At 46.6% G+C, this 23116-nt stretch overlaps 1 protein-coding gene across 2 annotated transcripts; it reads left to right on the top strand.

The window, feature by feature from the left end:
- Nucleotides 1-98: 98 nt before the first annotated feature.
- On the top strand, nucleotides 99-22037 carry shc1 (SHC (Src homology 2 domain containing) transforming protein 1). Of its 2 annotated transcripts, XM_056443906.1 has the most exons (13): nucleotides 99-283; nucleotides 11164-11355; nucleotides 11594-11664; nucleotides 11860-11923; nucleotides 12839-12958; nucleotides 14085-14138; nucleotides 14485-14536; nucleotides 15339-15465; nucleotides 15561-15708; nucleotides 15907-15964; nucleotides 16193-16309; nucleotides 21075-21307; nucleotides 21435-22037. In XM_056443906.1, exons 2-13 carry the CDS (start codon nucleotides 11167-11169, stop codon nucleotides 21561-21563), a joined length of 1362 nt encoding a protein of 453 aa, XP_056299881.1. In that variant the 5' UTR covers nucleotides 99-283; nucleotides 11164-11166; the 3' UTR covers nucleotides 21564-22037. The 2 variants fall into 2 exon arrangements, with proteins under 2 accessions (XP_056299881.1, XP_056299878.1); XM_056443903.1 differs by lacking the exon at nucleotides 99-283 and having other exon boundaries at nucleotides 9755-11355.
- Nucleotides 22038-23116: the final 1079 nt, after the last annotated feature.

Raw genomic sequence — 23116 nt, 5'->3', positions numbered from 1 at the left:
ACACACTCAGAAGCTCCGCGGCCAGATGACGTTGCCATTTGTTCGCGGAAGTGGCTTCTGTCGTGACTGTGGAGGGGGGAGGCAGGGGGAGGAGGAAGGGAAGGAAAGAGAGAGGAAAGAAGAAGTTTAGGCTAATCTCTCATGAAGTTAATCACAACTGCGAAGCGCCTCCGGACAAAACCATCGACCTTTTGTCCTGATCGATGAAATTAGGCCGAAGTTTGAGCAGCAACAGCTTGGTGGGCAGGAGGGGCAACTCGAGGGAAAGGGAGGAAGAGAGCTGGTAAGTTGCTCGTTGAAGTTGGTTTGAGATGTGTTGCGCGCGCGTCAGTGTACCGCGGTTATTGTACATGTCGAGAGTTTGAGGAACTAGTTCGCGTACCTCGACGGCGGCTGCAGGAAGCGTTGTGCTGCTAACGTTAGGACCGAGTCGTGCAGCCGGTCGGGTTCCTGTCGACAACAGGTTGCTCATGGTCCACTTCAGCGTACATGTTTCACTCGGGTTCGTCCTCGCGCTGACGGGAGAGCGTTCAGGTTCCGTCATCTGAGCTTGAAGTCTCGGTAGATGCTACAGAAACATTGTGGAGTAACTGTAGTTGGTCGAGTGGCCTCGAGCTGGTGCCTCTTTCAGTAAACGAATAGAGGAAAGCTCACGAACAAGCCCGTTGGTGTATAGACAGGAACATTCTCAAATCGAGTTAAGAGCTGAAATGAGTAATCGATGATCAAAAGTTGATTGGGAATTATTTTGTATAATTAATTAACTATTTTAAAGGCACATGTCGCACACTTGCTTGTTCCATCTTCTCCAATCTCAAGATTTCCTGCTAGTCCTTGTTTTGCACGATGGTCAACTGCATATCTTTGCTCCTTGGACTGTTGATAAAGAAGAAGAAAAAAGACTTGAATAAGTCACCTTTTAAAATATTCAGTTTGTATCTCTTTAGTTGTATAGAGACAACATGAAAGGATTGTTTTCCTAATATATTTACAAAAGCTCAGGAGTAGACAACAATCTATCAAAGAGACAGGAGAACACACACACACACACACACACACACACACACACACGCACACGTATTTCCACACACCTCCACAAAACACTCTTACACACTCACTCCGCTGTCCACTCTGTCCATGATGAGTCCCCCACAAACTGCAACCCATCCATCCGGGGTTCTCTCTGTCACACACGCAGTATATTATGTAAACGTCTTTGCATTTTAAAAACAGCCGGAATTGCCATTTATTTTATTTGTTCAAAAGGAACAGTATTTTTTTAAATATGGACTTGATTTTATAAGCATTTGTTAATGGGAAATGAATATAATTTAGGACAACAATGCCATTTTTGTGTTATTCTTTCGCATTAGACCATACTTTTCATTTTGAACAGACATCAGTGCGTTTACTTGGAAAGATTACTGTATATTTCCACTTTTGATTTGTATTTCCATCGTAAGTTTGGTGTTAAATTTAATTTGGACATGGTATTAAAAAGTCTTAAAGTCCTTTATCTTGTTCCTGTAGAGACCTTGGATTGAGAAAGTAATTGTCAGATCTATTGATAGTGTAAATAATCATGAAGTCTATTAAAAAGGGTTCCTGTCTCTCGCACACACACACACACACACACACACACACATACGCATACAGAGATCTGTTGGCAATCAAACAGCAAACTTGCAGTTTTGCTCCTATTCGTTCTGTGATGAGTGTATCCATGGAGACTGTTTTACAAACATACCTCAGATGTGTTGAAACGGGGTCGCTGCGACTTAAAGTTCACCAGGAACGAGTGAAGGACAGACGGACCATTATGGAAACGGGCTGAAGGGCACGGGGGATGATTGAGGCGACTGGAAGCAGTGGGCTCAGAGCGCTTATCAGGGTCGGCCACACCGCTCAGACCAGCAGCCCCTGACATGATATTATATGGTGGAAGTTATCTCTACGGATGAAACGCAGGAGAAGAGAAGCTCCAATCATCAACGGATCCCAAAAAATGGTAGCTTCTGTTCTGGCCAGACACGTGTCAGGAGCCAGACAAACGAGACACGTCTGCTCTTACACACACACACACACACACACACAACCGACCCAAACGGGAAGGCCAGTCCGAGACGCAACCCGTCAGTCAAAGCAGAGACTCCCGACCACTCCATCACAACGTTGACACAATCCCAAATCCACTTGATTAAAATTGGATATGTCCAATTCTGCTCAAACCGTATCAGTCAGAGGTGAAAGCTTTCGCCCTGAGTGACGGCACAGCGGGACACTTTTGATTGCTACAGATTCACTTTGACAGGTGTGGGTTTGTGTGTGTGTGTGTGTGTATGCGCACATATCCATACACTCACCCTCACACACACAGTATTTTTTTGTAAGAGGTGAATGTTACTGCTGATATTAGCCTTGAATTAGTCTGGTCATACTTGGCTGTTGATAAAAACCCAGTGGTGAAGTATTAAGCTGCTTTAAACATGTCATGGCTGCTGACAGGGTGTGTGTGTGTGGAGGTATGTTCTGTCTCTCATTGTGTCTGGCTGTGTGTTCTGGAAACACGCTGTTGCGTTTGTTCTTGGGGTCGCAGCGTGTGTTTGTCCGTCCCTCCCTCTGCACAATGGGACGGAGCCTCAGATGTGCGTCCTCCGCGCCGCGCGGCGTCCTCCTGCGTGCACCCTGCTCGGTGGTTTGGACCGGATGTAAACCACAGTCTGATTTAAATCCTGCAATGTTAAAAGGGAGAAGTGAGTGTAGCTTGGGTGTAAATTATGAAAAAAAGAAAAATAAATCACACTGAAATGGGAGTCGATGGTGTCTTTGTATTTGCTGGCTTTGATTGCTTTATCGTTGGCTTTGGCGCACACCGATTAAATGTATGACCCCGTCGTGTCATTAAGTGGAAAAGTGTCTTGATGTCTGGCGACGATTGTGATTTTCTAGTTGGCCGCTCTTGCAGATCGGTGCTCCTCCACCATGTCTAGCCGCAGGAGTTCATGTGTTGGGTGTGAGACTGAAGTTGTACCTCTGCCAAGAAAGGTCAGTTTAGGGTTAGGTCAACATCGGGCCTCGAGCAGACTGAATTCTGATGTCAGTCCCTAAATCGAGAAGTAATCCCATGTTTAGGCATCAGATTGTTCCCTATACTGATTCCAAAGAATAATAAATCCGCAATTTATTGTCCCACCCAGTGAATTGTTCAACTGCTCTGCAAATACCGAGTGACATAATGCGAATGATATGCAGAAAGCACTTTATTAAAATATTGGACCTAAGACAAAGCAGCGATTGAAAGCAGCTCTTTGTGTAACAGCTGAACAAACAAGGACCGTGAAGCCGGGGGTCCTGTGAGAAGTATTTAAATTGGATAACACAATCTAAATGATGTAAGCAGAGTGTTCGATGGAAAATCCACAGCATCGGCTCTTGAAATACTTTCTTTATCTTTGCAGATCAGGAACTTTTCTTGTGGCTGAAGTGTTTCATAGAAACAGAAACCGCCTCCTGCAGTTTCCTTTGAGTTGGTTAATGTTCACCGTAACCTGGTCAAAGAAAGCCTGGTATTAGAAAGTGCAGAGAAGTTCTCCCATCCTGCAGCAACGACAGGAAGAAGTGTTTAATGTAGAAGTCGGATCACAGCGTGGTGCCAGTACCTGTCGGGTGGAAGATGGAGCCAAGTGCGGCGAGGCCGCGTCTTGGATTGCACCTCTTTTGTACTTCGCTTCGGACAGACATTTTCTGCCGAATGAGTTAAATGTGATAGAAATATATTGAATTTGAGCAACATCAATGGCATCCCTACTTTTTGTGTTTACAAATCAAGCCTAACTTCCTTAATACTTCACATTCTAATGTTTCACCACAAGCAGCTACACGAAAAGTGACATTTTGAATAGAATTGGCACCGGTACAGTCTAACTAATTGGAGTTAACAAGACCCGATGAAGCATTTCATTCCAACGTTTGGCCCTTGACAGTTTCACTACTCGATACTATTTACACATTTGTTACTCAGGAAGTGTTTGTGCACAAATGGGAGCTTTTGCAACAACACGTGTCATGACTAATAAATTGCGGCGAGGGGGAAGTTGTCAGTGGAGGGAGTCAGTGGCAACAGGAAGAGAATGATGGAAGGGGATAGAGATGTGGGAGTGTGGTTAGAGGAGGGGGGGGGGGGGGGGTAGGCACGACCCGAAATAGCCAGCTCACATGTTTGCTGTGTGCGTGGTGAGCTCTGAAACCAGCAGACAGGTTTTGACCTCGTGTACCTCAGGTGATGAGTGAGGCGGGTCCAATCAGATTACATGTGTGCACACAAACACACACACACACACACACACACCTGGCATCAGAGCAGCCTCTGCATGGCCCTGCAGCGTGTGCATCAGATCCAGGTCTCTGTCTGATCTCCTGACTTGCTGCAGCGTCCACAGTTGTTCCTTGAAGCAAAGCGCACACACTGCCTGACTCGCGCCGGACAAGCCGAGACGCGACCTTCCTCCACGTGGTCCGCTCAGTTAATTCCTTTCATTCCACAGAGTCTGTTTCAACATGCACGCCGGAGGATTGCATCTCTTCTCTCCCTCCGGTTACTTTCTACCCCTCAATTGTCAACGTTGTGTTTCTGTGTGCTTAACCAACGGGGCCGATGTATATCAAGGAGGCCCCGTGACCCTCTCTCCGCAGCGGATCCTGGGTGCAAAGCATGCTGGGAGTCGAGTATCTGCAAGGGCGGCATTGGAGCGTGCCGTCATTGGCTCCTTCAGTTTGTGTGTGTCCGGTATGCTGATGTGCAGCTTGGTTTGTTTAGTGTTACAGACTCACAGGCCGCCTGTGTTGGCCAATGGAGAACAAGGGAAGACATTCCAATGATACAGCCTGTTAATCTGAAGCGCTGTGCCACGGTGGCAAAGGGATGTCAAAAAGAAACTATAAATGAGTGGTTCTAGTGGTATTTAGAGCTTCACTAGTTAAAGAACAGATCCACGTAAGTAAACCCTCCCACTTATGTTCAAGAGGGGTTCAATATTGGCGTTTAAATTCAAGGCTGCAAGATTATAGCATCAATTAGTTTTCAAGATTTTGCGAATATTATTGCGGTTTTTTAAATAATTCTAAATATATCATGAAATAAAGTTTATTTTAATTTTTAATTCAACTTTATTAAATTGCGTAGATTGTGAAGAAGACTTTGGAATGAAAAAGGTGAGCTCTGTGTGCCCCATTAAGTTTGGTTTTTCAGTGACGGCAGAAAACGGGCGGATGATTCAACCGTTCCCAACAAAGAACAGTAGATAGTGAAGCGTATCGGTACGACACGTTATATTGTTGCACCTCTGTTTACTCCTCATTTAAAGGTTCCACCCTGCTGCAGTCTGAAATATAAATATGGCTCGGCTTAGTTATCAGTTTATGAGGGACACTTAGTTAACACCTGCAGTCTTTTAAACGTGTTCTCCAATACATAAACATGTTCATAATATGTATTGTATTGCACCTAAAGAGGTGTTGCTTCAATTGATTGCATTAGACTGCATTTGTTTTGGTACCAAATAAACGATCAGCTGATTAACTTTTTTATATAAAGTGATTCATTTACTTTCCAAAATATATGCCTTTCTTAAATAAAAGCTGATCTTGTTGTCAACCCTGAGCCCCGTGTCATCCCACGCTTCACTGGTTCCAGGCATGGTGCAGTGTGCGGGCTGAGGGGCTTCTCCTCGCTCTCCTCCCCGTGTGGTGTATGGGGATGGATGTTACCTCGAATGACATTCTCCGATTTTTATCCTTGAAACACCCCTGAGTGCACCACTCGACATGGTGACGGTGCAGTGGTCAAACGTAGTACTGCAGCAGCTGTGTGTCGCGGTGTCATTCGAGGACTCTTTGCTCTCGGCTCTGCTGTGTCCCCGTGTCGCTCTGTGGGTGGTTTCCTCTTTCCGTAACGCTGCTGTCGCATCACATCCGCTCGGATGTCGGGACCTATCGGTGGGATCTCTGCTTTCGGTGTGCCTCTACAGATTCACTCAGTAATTGCCCGCCTGGTAAAAACCTGTCCTTTTCCCCGAGCGAGCTCTAGTCACGTAGTAACAACCAGTCGGGAATGTGTATCACGTGAGGGAAAATCTTTTTCTTTTCTTTTTTTGTTGATTTGTCCAGTTTCATCAAGGTTGTAGAGTGACCTGATGTCACTCTGTGCTCAGTCCTGAGAGGGAGGGTGAACCCTCTTCCTGTCTCCATCCTCCCTCTCCCTTATTCACTCTGTTTCTCAGGTTACCAAACATGAATAAGGGAGGAGTCTTGAATACCCCCCCTCACCCCTCACACATATGCACACACAAACATCCCCTCCCTCCCATCTCCATTTGGAGTGTGTGCATTAATGTGCAGGAGTGTGCATACACATCTACACTGTTCAATGAGTGAGGCTGCAGAGAGGTGGGGGGAAGGGGAGGAAACAGGAAGGCGGTAGGATGGGAGAAAGGGGGGTGGGGAGGGCAGAAGTGTGTGTGTGTGTGTGAGTGAGAGAGAGAGAGAGTATCACCCACCCACCCACCCACCCAGACTGGGAGGAGGGGAGGACAGACAGCGTGCCCGTCCCTCTAACAGAGAGAGGGGAAAGGAAAGTGGGAATGAGAGACAGACGTGAAGCGAGAAGAGGAGTACAATGAAGGAGTGCCACTGTCCATCCTGGTAGCACTCCCATTTCACCATCTGCTGAGAGGGAGGGAGAGAGAGAAAGAGAGGGAAGTAAAGAAGAGGAGGCAGCCAGACGGAGGAGAGGATAGATGGAGAGGACCTGCCGGCAGTGACTTTGTGAATTAATCGAGTGGAAGAGCGGATCAGAGGAAAAGCCCGTTTTTCAGGGAGTGGACGGACGGAGAGGCAGGATGACCGGACCGTCTGAGGCTGTTTAAACATGAATGTGTTCTCATGTGAATATGGAGCCCAGCTTTAGATGAATCACCATGGATTATCAACTCTATGCTTTTTAAACTAAAACGACAACTACTTATGCTTTTCCATTCATAAACAAAGTCTTAGGGAAATTGGTTTGACTCACTTTGTACGAAACAATTGAAATAACTTTTTTTTGTAAATATAGATTATCTTGTGCTTTTGTATTCTTTACGTGCATATTCTGCAGGGTTTAAACAATGATGATCTTTGTTAACTGCTGCACAGAATATTCAGGGTTTTCTGCAAGTTTTGTAAACATCACTGTTTGACGTACATGGTGAGTGTAGTTGTTGTTGTTGTTGTTTATACTGTTATTAGAAAAGTGACTATTGTATTTTTGAATTATCAGACATCCAGTTTGACATTTCCTCTTTGGAGTCAGCGCATGCAGCCAACTTGGGATGCCAACATTGTTTGTGTTTTATGACTGGCGCGACGCCGCTCAAACTTTGATCATTTCCTGAAACCTATTGATCTTTCTAGTCGTCTAGTTTGTCCTGCAGTTGTCTGAAGAAACTCTCTTTGATGCCGCAACTAATTGCTGTCATGTGAATTGACACGGCAGTTAGCTCTTTGTCTGAAGATTTCTGCAGTTGTCAGGACTTCTCTGTGTTTATCCTCCGCAGGCATCTCTATTTAATGTCTGTTGCCATAGCAACAGGCAGCAGCTGCAGACGGAGCAAGATGTCAAGTTCTTTTTCCTCTTGTCTTTTACAACCAGTGCATTAGGTAACCGTGTATATTTAGTAGATAATAAGCGGTAGGCTTGTTAAGTCAATAATTGTGTGCAGTTTTTAGACTTTCTTCTTCAGACAGGGTTGTTTTCTTTCTTTACCAGACGGTCTTTGTCTATGCGAAGCTCGGCAGACTCCGAGATTCAGGGTTGATTCAGGTCACCTGTCTCCCCCTCCCCGTTCTGTGCAGCCTCGCTTGTCCTGATCTCACCTTTGTCCCTGGCAACTACCGTCTTCATCGGTCAAGCTGATGTGACATTATCAGGAAGGACTGGATCAATGAGATGATCGTACTGGTTTCACTTGTACCCATCACTCTGTTCTGCTGCTCGGCCCCTTGGCCACTGATCACTGATCATTAGAGGTGCTATGTTTGGGACAGTCTGTTCCTTTTACTGTCTGTGTGTGTGGGGGACTCAGGATTTCTCCTCATGTAGAGGGTCATTTCCTCTGCAGTCACCTGACCTACACGCTTCTGTGCACTAACACGTCCTCGGGCAGGGCATCTTTTTGCCTTTTCTAAATCCTAATTCCCTTTTCTGGTTTCATTATCTGGTGTGACCGACTGTTTTGTGTGTTCTACACAATCTTTGATTGTCCAAATACCGGGTCTCTTTTGTGACTTTTTCAGCCATACTTGTTGACCGCTGTCTGGAGATCATCCCAGCCTGTCTGGCAGTGTGTGAGGACGACTGGATCCTCCATGGTGCTTTTTGGCCAAGACCAGATGGACGACTAGCTAGAATTGCTGGACGGTCCCTCTGTGGTGCTAGACTGGTGTAGGCGACTGTTCCTTTGCAATGCGTCCAGCGCCCACGACAAGCTGGTTTGCTGCACTTCAGACACGGTTAAGTTCTAAAATGTTATTGTGGAAAAATCAACCTCCTCACTAAAACGCCGGTGCCACATTTACAACACTGCGTAAGTGGTCGAGGCAAAGTGTGTAAACCTGGCTCTCCTTTTGAGGGAGTAAAGGTCAAGAGATTGTAAATAAGACGAGTGCCTAAACGGCACGGGGGTGTCGGCCAGCCAGCTCGCTGCAGCCTTGCCGCCTCCTGAGGTCAAGCTGTTGCAGACGCTTGTTGTGCTACTTTGGGACGCTGCAGGAGACCGTTGCTGTCAACTGACTGTTTACCTTCGAGGTCGGACTATGCAGAATATGTCTGTTCAGTAGTGTGTCATTGAACTGAGAGCTAACCTGCTGCTTGATGAGCCTTTTTAGATGAGGAAGGAAGCGGTTCCAAAGTGTAACACTTGACTTGTTCATATCACATGTCGCCGTGTCAACGCTCTTCTCTCAGGTATTTCCACCAGGCAGTAAACGAGTAACGGGGTGAGAAGAGAGGTGCATAGAGGGATCTGCATCACAACCAAGTGCAGTTTTATTTGAGCCTTTCCAGCTGGGTGAGTTCATGTTCAACTCTGATGAGCATCCAGCACCGTTCAGGGAACCCTGGGTTGGGAGTTCAAAACTGACAAATCAGGTCTCATTGCCATCACAACAAGCCCACCGGTAGTCGTCATCAGCCAATGACCTACATTCCCCGGTGTTACAGCACCACCGTGCTACTGCAGTGTGTGTCCCTGTGCCAGACAGGCATCATCTCACACTCAACCCATCACTATCTAATGGTGCTCCAAAAAGAAGAAAACACATCTCCACCAAGGAGGCGAGTTTTAGGAAACACATTTAAAACCAGGCAGCCTCACTTGTTTTAGCCATATCAGGAACTTCTGTCAGGAACGGGCCCAACACTGCCGGCCCAGTCTTAACTTGTATTCTTTCCGATTTCTACTGGTGTCTATATAGGTGACCATGCCTCGCCTCTAGCCATCCCTTAACGTTAGGGAGGCAGACAGACGGGGTTCACCATTAATACATTAGACGGGGATAGTAAAACAGGACAGCCTGGAGAACGGGCGGGCAGACGAGGGAGGGGGCGAGGGGGCGGGGGAGATCATCTGGAAGAGGAGAGAGGAAGTGGTGGCGCGGGAGAGGGCGGAGACGTTGGAGAGACAGAGATTGTCAGAGTACATCGTGTGGAGAAAGAGAGAGGGCTTCCAGGAGAAGAGAGGAGACCGAGAGAAGGGAGGAAAGGATGCAGAGAAAGTACCTGAAGTGATCTGGAAGAGGAGAGAAGACGAGGAAGGAGGAGACGCCGGGAGAGCGGGAGCCATTCAGAGAGGACATGAAATCATTTGGAGGAAGAGGGAGAGGGAGTGAAAGATTTGAGAAGATGGGTGTAACAGAACGCGTGCTGCGTTGGATACGAGCCATACATCAGTGAGCCTCTTCTTCAGCAGGTCTGAGCTTCAGTGAGCTCTGCAGGTGCTCACTGTAGTATTGACTAATTGGAGCTGTGTGTTTGTGTGTGTGTTTGTGTGTGTGTTGCTGCCGTGTCTGCGTGCAGCCGCCCGAGCGATCCCCTCGTTGGCCGCTAATAGGATTTTTATGGCCACGCATCAAGAAGGATGGAGCTGACAAGGGGAGCAGGGACGGTTTAGACTTCCTCACACGCATGTAAACACGCCACGTAGAAGAGTGCAGTGAGACGCGTGCGAGAGGCGGCGTTGAGAGACGATCACTCGTGTTGATTCTCCACGGTGCCGTCGACTGCTGGATAACTGGCCCTTTTCTGCCAGCTAAAGGCCATTTCATCATCATGGGAACACAATGAACATTGATGCAGATTTATAAAGTGAACTGAGGACAACATGATCCGCCCTGGTGCGCTAAAACGAAACTTTGTTCAGCTGCATTCGACCATTAACGGGGACTCCCCACTTTCCCTCTGCGCCTTTTCTCATCCTGACGAAGCCGTTCTTAAAGCCATTCGGTTTTGGGCGCCTGGTAATGAGTGGAGGACGGACAACCAGACGGATGGAGGCAGCTCTTACTCAGAGGGAGACAGACACATGGCTGTGTGTCCTTTTAGAGAAAAACTTTGAATACTGAGACAAAGACTTTGATTGAATCACTAGAGCCTGCTGTGTGGATTTGTGCGGGAATAAAAACGGACCCGAAGGATTCATTATGGAGCTTGTCCCAAAAACCAAGTACACCCACTTTCGGAGTGAATCGCTGAGCTCAACTGATGAAACCAACTCCAATCCATCATCGTTGCCTCCTTCCAGTCCTGCCACACCGCTCACTCCCTCCCCTGGTTTACTTTCGTCTCTCTCCTCCTCGTCGCTCACTCCTATCTTGCCCCCCTCTTCTCCCCGCCCGGCTGAGAACAGTCCTACCACCCTCTGCTCCTTCTTCCCACGGTTGGGCTCCCTCCGGCTGGGTGTCTCTGCCACTCTTCTCCCAGGACTCAAGGCCTCGAGCAGGCTGCAGCAGCCTCGCGCTCCTGTCGAGTTCTCCGGGGACAACTGGAGCAGCTCCAGCTCCTCCCCTCCGCTTCATCTCCCGATTCCCCTTTTAACCGCTCCGTCTCCCCCTCCACGACCTCCTCTGCAGGACATGAACCGGCTGGGTGGAGCGTCCAGGAAGGCCCGGGCGGAAGGGGCGTCCAGGAAGGCCCGGGTGGAAGGAGGGCAGCTGGGAGGAGATGAGTGGACGCGCCATGGCTCCTTTGTCAACAAGCCCACCCGCGGCTGGCTGCACTCCGACGGTGTGGTCAGCACCACCGGTGTTTCCTACAGTGTCCGCGTAAGTGATTGGCACACTCTCGCTAGCCCCATTGCTAATATACATAAGTACACATCTTCTTTCCAGACAGTTTCTTTGCACACATACCATACACCCTCCTCTCACATTTGTAGAAACCGACGCAGAAACGCTTAAAAAAAGGTCTTTGCCCTCTGCTCTGTTGTGCTCCATCGGTTCAATGGAGTGGGATGCAGGAAATGTCTGAGGCTAATATGTTGCCTTCCTGTTTCCTGTGCAGTACATGGGTTGTGTGGAGGTGCTCCAGTCGATGCGAGCGCTGGACTTCAACACCAGAACTCAGGTCACCAGGTGAGATTTTACACACACCATTTCACTCATTAAATCTTGTGTGTGTGTGTGTGTTGTTGCATGTGTTGTTCTGGGATCCTGGTGTTTCCGTCGAGCCGTTTGTCTCCATGGCAAAGACTCCACATAATTGTGCTTCAGGGAAGGTGAGAGGGTTAATGACATGCTGTTGTAACACTTATGTTGTCAATGTTTCAGGGAGGCGATCTCTGTGGTGTGCGAGGCCGTGCCCGGAGCCAAAGGAGCCCAGCGCAGGAGAAAGGTACACGGCATGTACACAAGCACACTCCCTTACAGGGCATTATTTATTTATATGGCTTAAGTGGGAAGGGTTCTCTAGATAAGAGCTAGATTTAGCTTGATTGTCCACTCTGTGGTCAGTTGGCTATTCAGTCACATACTCTCCACACACACACACACACACACACGCACTTACACACTTGATTTAGGATGAGTGTACACTTCTGCGGTTAGTGGGCTACTCGCAGGTAATTACCAATCACTCTCTGGTCTCCCTTTTCCCGCCTTCTTGTCACAAGGGAGGCTGGAGAGGCGGAGTAGTAGTTCTGTGAGGAGCCATTGTCGGGCCAAAGAAGCATTGCAGACAAGCAGACACAGCCGGCAGTCTGCATGTGTTCAGACGGCATGTGTCTGTGTACAGTATTCCTGTAAAACTAAAAACATCCACACAAAAGGTCCATAAAACAGGTGGCTAAATCCAGCTGCCTGTTGCCGTAGATCTGACCAAGGAATGTCTGCAGTAAAAGAATGTGAACTAGAATAGCTAAAAACCAGTCCCTCTGGTTTGGCTGGACTGAGGTCAATGTGGCTGAGATATGGATGAGAGCCATGAGAACAGGAGTAGGATTGGGACTAACGGGCTGCCGTGGTCTGCGTGATGCTCTTGGCCCGGCCTTCAGTATGTGAACTGTCCCGCCTGCTCTCCATTGGTCACAGTTGGCCTTGGAGACAGGATCACATTCACAATTGCAGCTGTTGTTCCACTCCCACACACAGGCCTGTCCACACATACGCCCCCGGGCTCATGCACAGGCAGGGAGGACTCAACAGATTATTGCGCTTGTTAAAGTAAAAACAAATAAAGAAGCCTGTCGTTTTTCTTTTTGTGCACCTTGTTTTGTGTTTTACTCATGGAGCGCATCCCTGTCCCCCTCAGCCGTCCTCTCGCTGTATGACATCCATCCTGGGGAAGAGTAACCTGCAGTTTGCCGGCATGACGATCAGCCTCACCATCTCGACCAGCAGCCTCAACCTGCTGGCCGCCGACTGCAAACAGGTGAGACGTAAACCCGCTCACCCTTTTAGCGGCTTTTGTGTGAATCTTTCCTCACAACCTGTCGGTGAGGGACATCTGTCCCCGACTTGACCGCGAGTCAAAGATGCATCAGATTATTCGAGACCCGTCGTAGCCAGAGGTGTGTTTAGTATCCAGAATGCACCTGGCCTGTGCAGTCTGCTGAAGCAGTGAGGAACTCTCTGCTTGAGGGATTTCATGTGGATTTAAGGATTATACAGAACTACTTTTTTAAAGGTCAACTTCAGAACGGAAATTTTCTTTATGAAAATGTAAAAGTTTTTTTATTTTTCATCATCCTCATGTTATTGTAATTTTCAAGGTGTTTTGATTATTTGTCTTTTTATTTCCAAGGATGGATGTAAATGAAAAGATGCATGTATATTATTCCTACTGCTTTCACTCTCATTAATTAAATTATGAGATTTTAGTTGGCAAACATTTCACAGAAGGTTGGACCTTGTATGTATAACAACAAATACATTATTAATAAATTATGATTATATATTATATGAAATTTTTTTAACTGGACTTTGACATTTCTAAATAAAACACGACCTAACTCTAAGTGTTATCTCAGTGACCTTGGGGTTGGGACCTTATGTGGATACTGAGGTAAATTTAGAGCTTCTCCACTTAGTTTGCGTCGTTTATTCTGGACGCAGCACACGGGGCAGGATGTGATCCTCCGTCTACGACTTAATAGCTGCTGAAAGATGTTTATTTCTTTGGGGAGATGGTATAAAGTAGTGCAGTGCACACACATTAACACGTAGCGCAAAGAAACACCCCGTGCACATCTATCCATTCACAAATATAGCCACGGATATGGACCACAACATCAACACTAGCATTAGCTAGTGTTGATGTTGTTATTGATCCAACATGGGCGGTTACTGCAGACTGTTAAAAAGGTGTTCCAGCCACGGTCCACTCTATCTCCGCTGCGTTGATCCTCTCCATGGAGGGAAAAAGCACTTTTCTCAGTAATGATTCCACATTTGTCTCTCCATCCACATGCTTTCATCTCATATCACACATACTTCATGTCACCCATGTGCTCTCTCTCTTTCTCTCTTTCTCTCTCTCTCTTTATTTTTCTCCACAGATAATCGCCAACCATCACATGCAGTCCATCTCCTTCGCCTCTGGAGGAGACCCAGTGAGTCATTCTCTCAGCTCAATCTCACTGGCCTTTTTCCATCTTTCTTCAGCCTGCATATCCTTCCTTCCTGTCTTCTGTCATTGTCTACTCCTATGAATGCCACTCACTCCATTACTGTCTCGCTGGTGTGCAGTCTTGCTCTTCCAAGCTTGATCTTGTTACTTCCTGTCCCTTCTCTTTCAGCTGAATGTTTTCTAGCTTCTGTTATGACTTACAGAGTGCAGCTTTTGCTTTATCTCTTCCCTCTGGTTCTTTTCAACCTTTCTATCCTAAACCTGCCCTTCACTTTGTTGTCAAATCAATGTTTCCTCCTCCCCTGACTGTCTCACCTTGTCTCCCTCAGGATACAGCTGAGTACGTAGCATATGTGGCCAAAGACCCAGTCAACCAGAGAGGTGAGAAGGAACAGCAAAATGACACCTTCACTCAGGCCGCCTCTGGAAAAAATACACATGTTATACTTCATCCTAAAGTGATCAGATTACGCAGAACTCTGACCGAGTTGCTTCAGTACACGTTCAAATGTTCTCTCCACATTGTAATTTGTGAGTCATTGGTTGGCGATACAGATGTTGAAATTGCATTTTCAGCAATTACTGTAAATAGTCATTGTATTAAGATATAAATGAATCATATTAAATAGATGATATGGCTCTATTTATTTCTTATACTCCTTTTGAATTTTACACACAACCCACTGGAGACATTACAGACTCAGTGTGCAGAGTGAAGGAGGTAAACAGTACATTTACCACCAAATAGGCATAGCAAGTACCAGATCTGTTTTAATTGTTTTGCATAATCGGCTTTATTATTGCTTATGTGCTGAATATATAAACACGGGTCTTGATTATCCAAGCAATGATGGAAAATACACAGGACAAAAACACTTTTTGTGTGTTTTGGTGCTCGCAGAGCTCCAGAACAGCAAAAATAAATCTATTGAATCATTTCATGTGGATTAATGTTCTACCAACACACAATAGCACTTTAATCATTCCTCAGGTTTTCTATGTCATTTATTTGAAGAAATGACTGCCCGTGTGCCCTCGAGCAAGACACATGTACTGTTGTTGAAAATGCTCGAGAGTACAGGATTGGATATTTTGCCGGCAGCTTGACAAACACGGAGTACATATTTCATCCGAATACATGTTGCGGCAGCTTCCTCATGAGTCATTTGTGCCTCTTCTTCAGCGTGTCATATCCTGGAGTGTTCAGAGGGTTTAGCCCAGGAGGTCATCAGCACCATCGGTCAGGCCTTCGAACTGCGTTTCAAACAGTACCTCAAGAACCCCCCCAAGCTGGTCACACCTCATGACAGGTAAATGTGAGGAATGTCCCTCGCCTGAGTCCAAAATGTGAACTTGTGTTCGTATTTTCGTCACCCATAATCTGTATCTGCCACTTTTCTCTCAGAATGGCTCCGTTCGACGGCTCTGCGTGGGAGGAAGAAGAGGACGAAGCTGCTCCACCTCCTGACGTCCCTTACTATAATAATTTCCCTGGAAAACAGCCTCCCCCTGGTGGACTGATTGACATGCGGACCCGTCCAGGTGCCACGCTGGTGAGAAAATAAACACACAAGCTTAACGGGGACTACAGAAAGTATCAGCTTAGCTCTGAGTCGAGGGCTTTAAAAGGCGAGAGCGGTTTGTTTGTGATGAGTAAATCATCTTTTAACCTTTTGTAACCTTTTTCATAGCAAGCTATTTGTGTACGGACACATGACTCATTATTTGTTTATATGCTTCTGTGTTTGCAGCCTTATGGACAGCCAGGCCAGAATGACATTCACAAGCAGCCTCTGCCGCCTCTACCAGGTGAGTGTCTGTCTGTCTGCCTGTCTGCCTGTCTGCCTCATCTCTCTCTGTCATTCACTGTCCAACAGGAGAAGGTTGTCATCGAGGCACAACTGGGACATAATTCAGTTTCACTCTTGTGTCTTTGGTGCTTTGTTTTATCATATTGTGTCTGGTTAAATGTCCATTTAATGTGCATGGCTAATGAGGTCCCTGGTCTTGTTCCCGTGTTTTTCTTTCTGCTTCTAGTGGGTGCCAAAGAAGGCGGACGGGAACTGTTTGATGACCCTTCATACGTCAATGTGGACAAACCCCGCCCCCCAGTTGCAGCTAATGGAAACGTTCACAGAGATGCTTTTGACATGAGTAAGTGCCTCAGCCAGTCTGCCCATGTTGTGTTGGGAATATCATTCCAGCTTGAGAAATCAATTTGAAATGGACTTCTGTCTCAAAACACTGATCTGTGTAGGTAGAGCAAATAGATAGATAGATAGATAGATATATACTTTATTAATCCCCAAGGGGAAATTTGTCGAGTCAGTAGCAGCAACACACAAGAATAAAAAAACCAAAACACAAAATATAAGAAGGGTTAGGGTGATCTGGCAAGAGGTGAACTGTTGTAGAGCCTCATAGCCGTCGGCAGGAATGTTCTCCTGTATCTCTCCTTGTGGCAGCGGAGCGTGAGGAGACGTCTGGAGAAAGAACTCCTCTGTCCCTGTAGGAGGTGGTGGAGAGGGTGGTCCGGGTTGTCCAATATGGACACCAGTTTCTTCAACGTCCTCCTCTCCACCACCTGTTCCAGGTGCTCCAGCTGGCAGCCGATGATGGAGCCAGCCTTCCTAACCAGTTTGTTAAGACGGCTGGTGTCACCGGCTCCGATGCTGCTCCCCAGCAGACAATGGCAAAGTGCAGTACACTGGCCACAACCGACTGGTAGAACAACTCCAACATCTTGCTGCACACGTTGAAGGATCAAGCTTTCTCAGGAAAAGAGTCGACTCATCCCTTCTTGTACACAGCGTTGATGTTGGCCTTCCAGTTCAGTCGGCTGTCGATGGAGACGCCCAGGTACTTGTACTCCTCCACCATGTCCACGTCCACTCCCAGGACACTCAGAGGTGTAGGAGCTGTCGCCTTCCTCCTGAAGTCCACCACCATCTCTCTGGTCTTGGCCACGTTCAGCCGCAGGTGGTTCTCATCGGCCCACTTTACAAAGTCACTCACCACTGCCCTGTACTCCTCCTCCCGTCCATCCCTAATACACCCGACCACTGCAGAATCATCAGAGTACTTCTGCAGATGGCATGACTCCGTGTTGTACTGGAAGTCACTGGTGTACAGGGTGAAGAGGAAGGAGACAGAACAGTTCCTGTGGGGCTCAACATCACTGACCACCGTTCCAGACAGCACACGGCCCATTCTGACAAACTGTGGCCTGCCTGTGAGGTAGTCAGTGATCCAGGAGATGGTGGACGCGTCCACTGCCACCGCAGCTTCTCACTCAGCAGCAGCGGCTGGATGGTGTTAAATGCACTGGAGAAGTCAAAAGTGACTCTCACAGAGACACGGTTCCATCCAGGTGCGACTGAGCTCGTTGCAGCAGGTAGATGATGGCGTCGTCCACTCCCACATGAGGCTGGTAAGCAAATTGCAGAGGGTCCAACGATGATTTCACCTGCGGCGGAGGTGGGCCAAGACCAGCCTCTCCAGCACCTTCATCACATGGGAGGTGAGGCGACGGTCGGTAGTCGTTGAGGCCAGATGGTGCTGACTTCTTTGGGACAGGGACCAGGCACGACGTCTTCCACAGCACGGGACTTCCCCAGCCTCAGGCTGAGGTTGAAGAGGCGCTGCAGGACACCAGACAGCTGGGTGGCGCAGGTCTTTAGGACCCTGGGCTGATGCCATCAGGACCTTCAGCTCTGCGCTGGTGTAGTTTCTCCAGCTGTCTTCTCACCTGGTCAGTCGTCACAGAGAGAGAGGGGAGGTAGAGGAGCCCATTGTTATTGAGGCCGGTGGATGTGCAGCTCAGCAGGGGGACAGAGGGGAGGAGGTGTTTGGGAGGTGTGATGTGGAGGAGACGGGGAGGGCTGTGAACTGAACCTATTGAAAAAACAGTTCAGCTCGTTGGCCCTCTCCAGGAGCCCCTGGCTGTCTCCCTCCCACCTTGAAGCCAGTTATCTGCTTCATGCCAGACCACACCTCCCTTGTGTTGTTCAGCTGAGTTTGGCCTCCAGCTTCCTCCTGTAGGAGTCCTTGCCCTCCTGAGCTTCACCTTTAGGTTGCGCTGGGCTTTCTCAGCTCATCCTGTCTCCCCCAGACCTGAAAGCAGCTTTTCACAGCCCAGGCTGAACCCACTTCAGAAGTTCCAGTCCTGTCATGGATGAGTTCATCTTATGAATGCCACCTACCCATTACTGTCTCGCTGAGTGTGCACGCCTGTACTCTTCCAAGCTTGTCATTCCTGTTACTGTCCTGTCCCTTCTGCTTTCAAGGGCTGAATGTTTTCAGCTTCCCAGTTATGACTTAAGTGGTCCCAGAGCAGCTTTGCTTTATCTCTCTCCTCTGGTTCTTTTCAACCTTTCTATCCCAACCTGCCTTCACCTTTATTGTCAAATCAATGTCACCTCCTCACAGACCTGTCTTACCTGTCTCTTCACCCAGGATACATACCTGAGCACTGTAGCATATGGCCAAAGGAACATCAGACTCAGAGAGGTGTCAGAAGGAAGGCAGCCATGATCAGACTTGCACTCAGGCCATCCTGGAAAAAAAATACACATGTTATACTTCATCCCAAAGTATCAGATTACTTAGAACTCTGACCGAAGTTGTTTGGTACACGCTCAAATGTTCTCTTCCACATTGTAATTTGTGAGTCATTGGTTACGAGTATATGTTGAACTTGCATTTTCAGCAATTACTGTAAATAGTCATTGTATTAAGATAAATGAATCATATATTAATAGATGATATGGCCTCTATTTATTTTATACTCCTTTGAATTTTTACACACAACCCACTGGAGACATTACAGACTCAGTGTGTAGGAGGAAGGAGGTAAACAGTGGCGTATTTACCACCAGTAATAGGCATAGCAAAGTCCAGAGTTTTATTGTTTCATAATGGGCAGCTCTATGTATTGCTTATGGAAGGCTGGCAGAGCTTTTATAAACACGGGTCTTGATTATCCAAGCAATGTGGAAATACAGGACAAAAAATACTTTTGTAGAGCTCGGTGTCGTAGAGCTCCAGAACAGCAAAATAAATCTATTGAATCATTTCATGTGATTAATGTTCTACCAACACACAATAGCACTTTAATCATTCCTCAGGTTTTTAAGGTCATTTATTTGAAGAAATGACTGCTCGTAGCCCCGAGCAAGACACATGTACTGTTGTTGAAAATGCTCGAGAGTACAGGATTGGATATTTTGCCGGCAGCTAGACAAACCCGGTGTACATACTTCATCCGAAGACATGTTGCGGCAGCTTCCTCATGAGTCATTTGTGCCTCTTCTTCAGCGTGTCATATCCTGGAGTGTTCAGAGGGTTTAGCCCAGGAGGTCATCAGCACCATCGGTCAGCCTTCAACTGCGTTTTTCAACAGTACCTCCCTCAAGAACCCCCAAGCTGGTCACACCTCATGACAGGTAAATGTCCCTCGCCTGAGTCCAAATGTGAACTTGTGTTCGTATTCGTCACCCCATAATCTGTATCTTCGCCACTTTTCTCAGAATGGCTCCTGAGTCCCAAAATGATGAACTTGTGTTGATTGCCACCCATAATCTGTATCTGCCACTTTTCTCTTCTCATGGTCTGCTTCGACGGTTTGATGTGGAGGAAGAAGAGGACGAAGCTGCTCCACCGACGTCCCTTTCCCCCTCCCTTTTCTGGGAAAATGCCCTCTGGTGGACTGATGATTGACATTGACCGCCCAGGTGCCGCCCAGGTGGCTAAAGAGAAAATAAACACACACAACAGGGACTACAGAAATACAGAAAAGTCTGAGTCGAGGCTTTAAAAAAGGCTAGATAGAGCGGTTTGTGATGAATCAAATCATCTCCTTTTTTGTAACCTTTTTCATAGCAAGCTATTTGTAATGGACACATGACATTATATTTGTTTATTATGCTTGTGTTTGCAGCCTTATGGACAGCCAGGCCAGAATGACATTCACAAGCAGCCTCTGCCGCCTCTACCAGTCTGTCTGCCTGTCTGCTGTCTCTCTCTCTGTCCTTCACTGTCTCCGGTCAGAGGTTGTCACTTCCGAGCACAAGGTTACCATATAACAGTTTCACTCTTGTGTCTTTTGCATCTTGTGTCTTTTGGTTTGTTGTTGGTTAAATGTCCATTTAAATGTGCATTACTAATGCATGGCTAATGAGGTCCTTGTTTTTCTTTTCTGTTTCTTTTTCTGCTTCAAGAAGGCGGAAAGAACTGCTTGAACTGTTGTCTGACAATGTCATACGTCAATGTGCCCCCCCCTGCCCCCAGTTGGAATAATTCACAGAGATGAGAGAGATGCTTTTTGAGTAAGTGCCCCCAGCCAGTCTGCCCATGTTGTGTTGGGAATATCATTCCAGCTTGAGAAATCAATTTGAAATGGACTTCTGTCTCAAAACACTGATCTGTGTAGGTAGAGCAAATAATTGGAAACGGTGATAACAGGATGTTTTGCAAATATCAAGATGTGTGCATTGTAATCAAAATAACCAGAATTAATATTAACGCACACATTCAATTGTTTTTCCATGTGGAAAGTGTAAGGGTAAATTATTGACTAAAGAGAAGAGCAGAGTAGTGTGTCCCGCTAATTGAAGAGTGGAGCAGCCCACAGATGGCAGTCTTGGAGGAAGATAAGGGAATTAGACTTCCTTCGTCCATTACAGGGCCATTTGTTGTAACATGATTGGTTGACTGCATAAAGCTTTTCACTTTAAAGATACAGTCCACTATCAGTGTTTAGCATGCGACTGGCAAATGATGTTGTTTGCTTGGACAAGGCCCAGCCATTTTGATTTTAAATGGAAAGAAGAAGACACTTTTCCTCCCTATATAGACATGAATGCAAGGTTTTCTACAGAGAAATTCAATTTTACAAATGTTTGTGTACTTATTTTTAAAGAGCCATTCGACGATGCCCTGGGAGTCTCTGCAGCAGCGCCCCCTCTGGTGGAGCAGCTGCAGTGCGAGAGCTGGTTCCACGGTAGTTTAAGTCGCAGAGAAGCGGAGAGGCTGCTGACCCGCGATGGAGACTTCCTGGTCCGAGAGTCTGGGACCACGCCCGGACAGTATGTCCTCACGGGACAGCAGGGGGGTCAGCCCAAACACCTGCTACTGGTCGACCCGGAAGGAGTGGTGAGTCAGGGAGGGAGTAGGAGATCATAAGGGGAGGAGGAGGCAGGAATGGTCGTGTTTTCTTATCTCAATGTAGTTGTGTAGGTTTGTATGTAAACATGCCTTTTCATGCTTTTTTTTCTTTTAGGTTCGTACAAAAGACCATCGGTTTGAAAGTGTGAGCCACCTGATCAGCTACCACATGGACAACAGACTCCCCATCGTCTCAGCCGGGAGCGAAGTGTGCCTGCAACAGCCAGTAGAGCGCAGAACCTGACCACACACACACACACACACACACACACCAATGAATTTACTCCACCAAATATACATACGCTCCTGCCGCAATTCATCACAAGACAAACAGACCTTCATATGCTATAATACACACTTCAATGCTACCCGTAACACACACTTACAATAGTACATATGCACACACCATTGCAAAAAATGCCAAAAAACTCAAAATGATCACCAGTGTCTCAGTAAATCTCTCCCTTGCTGCTGTCGCTGTGTATTCCTGTCTTTCTGAAAGCCAAACTGTGACCTGCAGTCTTCGACACCCAACAACTATCAGGCGCATCACTCCACAACGGAGAAGCACTGCTGCAATTTCTCAACATCCTACTGTGAACCAGCGAGAAACCCGTTGCTGATTTCAGAACGGGAAGAAAACAAATGCAATTTTTCTCTTTTTTTACAAAAAAACTCATCTTTACTTTCGATAATAAAAAAAACCCCAGAAAGACAAGACTTTACTAATACATGGGATATTGTACAAAAAAATAGTGGAAGTGAAACATGAAGAAATGAGCATAAATGGGACATCGAATAAGATTGTCATTGCTCTTCAGCATATGTTGTTTCATGCAGGGAAATGGTTTCCCTCCTCAGACTGGTGCTGGAGCACGTTTGGAAAAACACAAACTGGATGGGAATGGTTCTTTGTTTTGGAAACGGATCCAGGCTGAAGCATGAATTCACCCCTCAAGTGTTACTGGAGCACTAAAGCATTAAACCTGACTTCGAAAACAAAATGGTGAATGTGCATTTTAACGAGTTTGCTTCCAACCTAATCAGGAGGGCCCCCCCACTCCCTTCTAAGGACTTTGAACTTTGATCCATGGAACGATACCTGGTGATGACGAAAGCCTGTATAGACAACTAGGGGGACTACGATACCAATGACCATGCTCTCTTTGTTTCCATCTGTTATCTTGGGACTCATTACTTGTTGGACTTCTGAGTTGAGAGGACCTAAAACGCTGTATCTCCCTAATCCCGCTGTAAACACAGATACACACACGCACACCTGTCCTGCCAAAGATAATGAACTTGGTCGCTAACATCAGAGAAAGCCAAGACAATTAGAAGTTATCTGTATTGTGTGCTTACAGCATTGGGAGCTAGTTTAGATTTAGAAAGCAAATAAAACGAGCCTGTTTTAGAGGGGAGAAGAATCGAGGAGATTATACCTGAATACATCAATAGAAAGGAGACGTTTGATGTAAATTGTGCATTGATGTCACCCACAAACGCAAGAACTACATAACAAAGAGCATCACTTTGACCTGTTGCATCGACTCCTTCGTATGTGTTTGCACTGACAATCTATGGCTGATGTATTTACAGAGGATTCTGACTGAATGGAGAGGAGTCAGAGGGGCCCCTTTGGCTAATGAGAAACGTTGAACAGTTTAAGAAATGAATTTCCCTTTGCAAAGAATTATGCAAATTATGTCATTGTAACCGGTAAGGTAATTTTGTGTATTGTGATGTTTTATTTTTTAATCACTTGAGGGGATAATGTCCTCTTAAAAAAAGAAAAAA

The sequence above is a fragment of the Pseudoliparis swirei genome, chromosome 22 (assembly GCF_029220125.1).
Source record: "Pseudoliparis swirei isolate HS2019 ecotype Mariana Trench chromosome 22, NWPU_hadal_v1, whole genome shotgun sequence".
Classification (NCBI taxonomy): domain Eukaryota; kingdom Metazoa; phylum Chordata; class Actinopteri; order Perciformes; family Liparidae; genus Pseudoliparis; species Pseudoliparis swirei.
This window is presented reverse-complemented; position numbering and strand designations above follow the sequence as displayed.

Excerpts from the sequence above, each read along its gene's own strand:
- shc1 (XM_056443903.1), top strand. The coding sequence starts at position 10,735 with ATGGAGCTTGTCCCAAAAACCAAGTACACCCACTTTCGGAGTGAATCG. Across the intron at positions 11,665-11,859 it reads ACCAGAACTCAGGTCACCAG|GGAGGCGATCTCTGTGGTGT; the intron begins GTGAGATTTTAC and ends TCAATGTTTCAG. Across the intron at positions 14,537-15,338 it reads AGACCCAGTCAACCAGAGAG|CGTGTCATATCCTGGAGTGT; the intron begins GTGAGAAGGAAC and ends CCTCTTCTTCAG.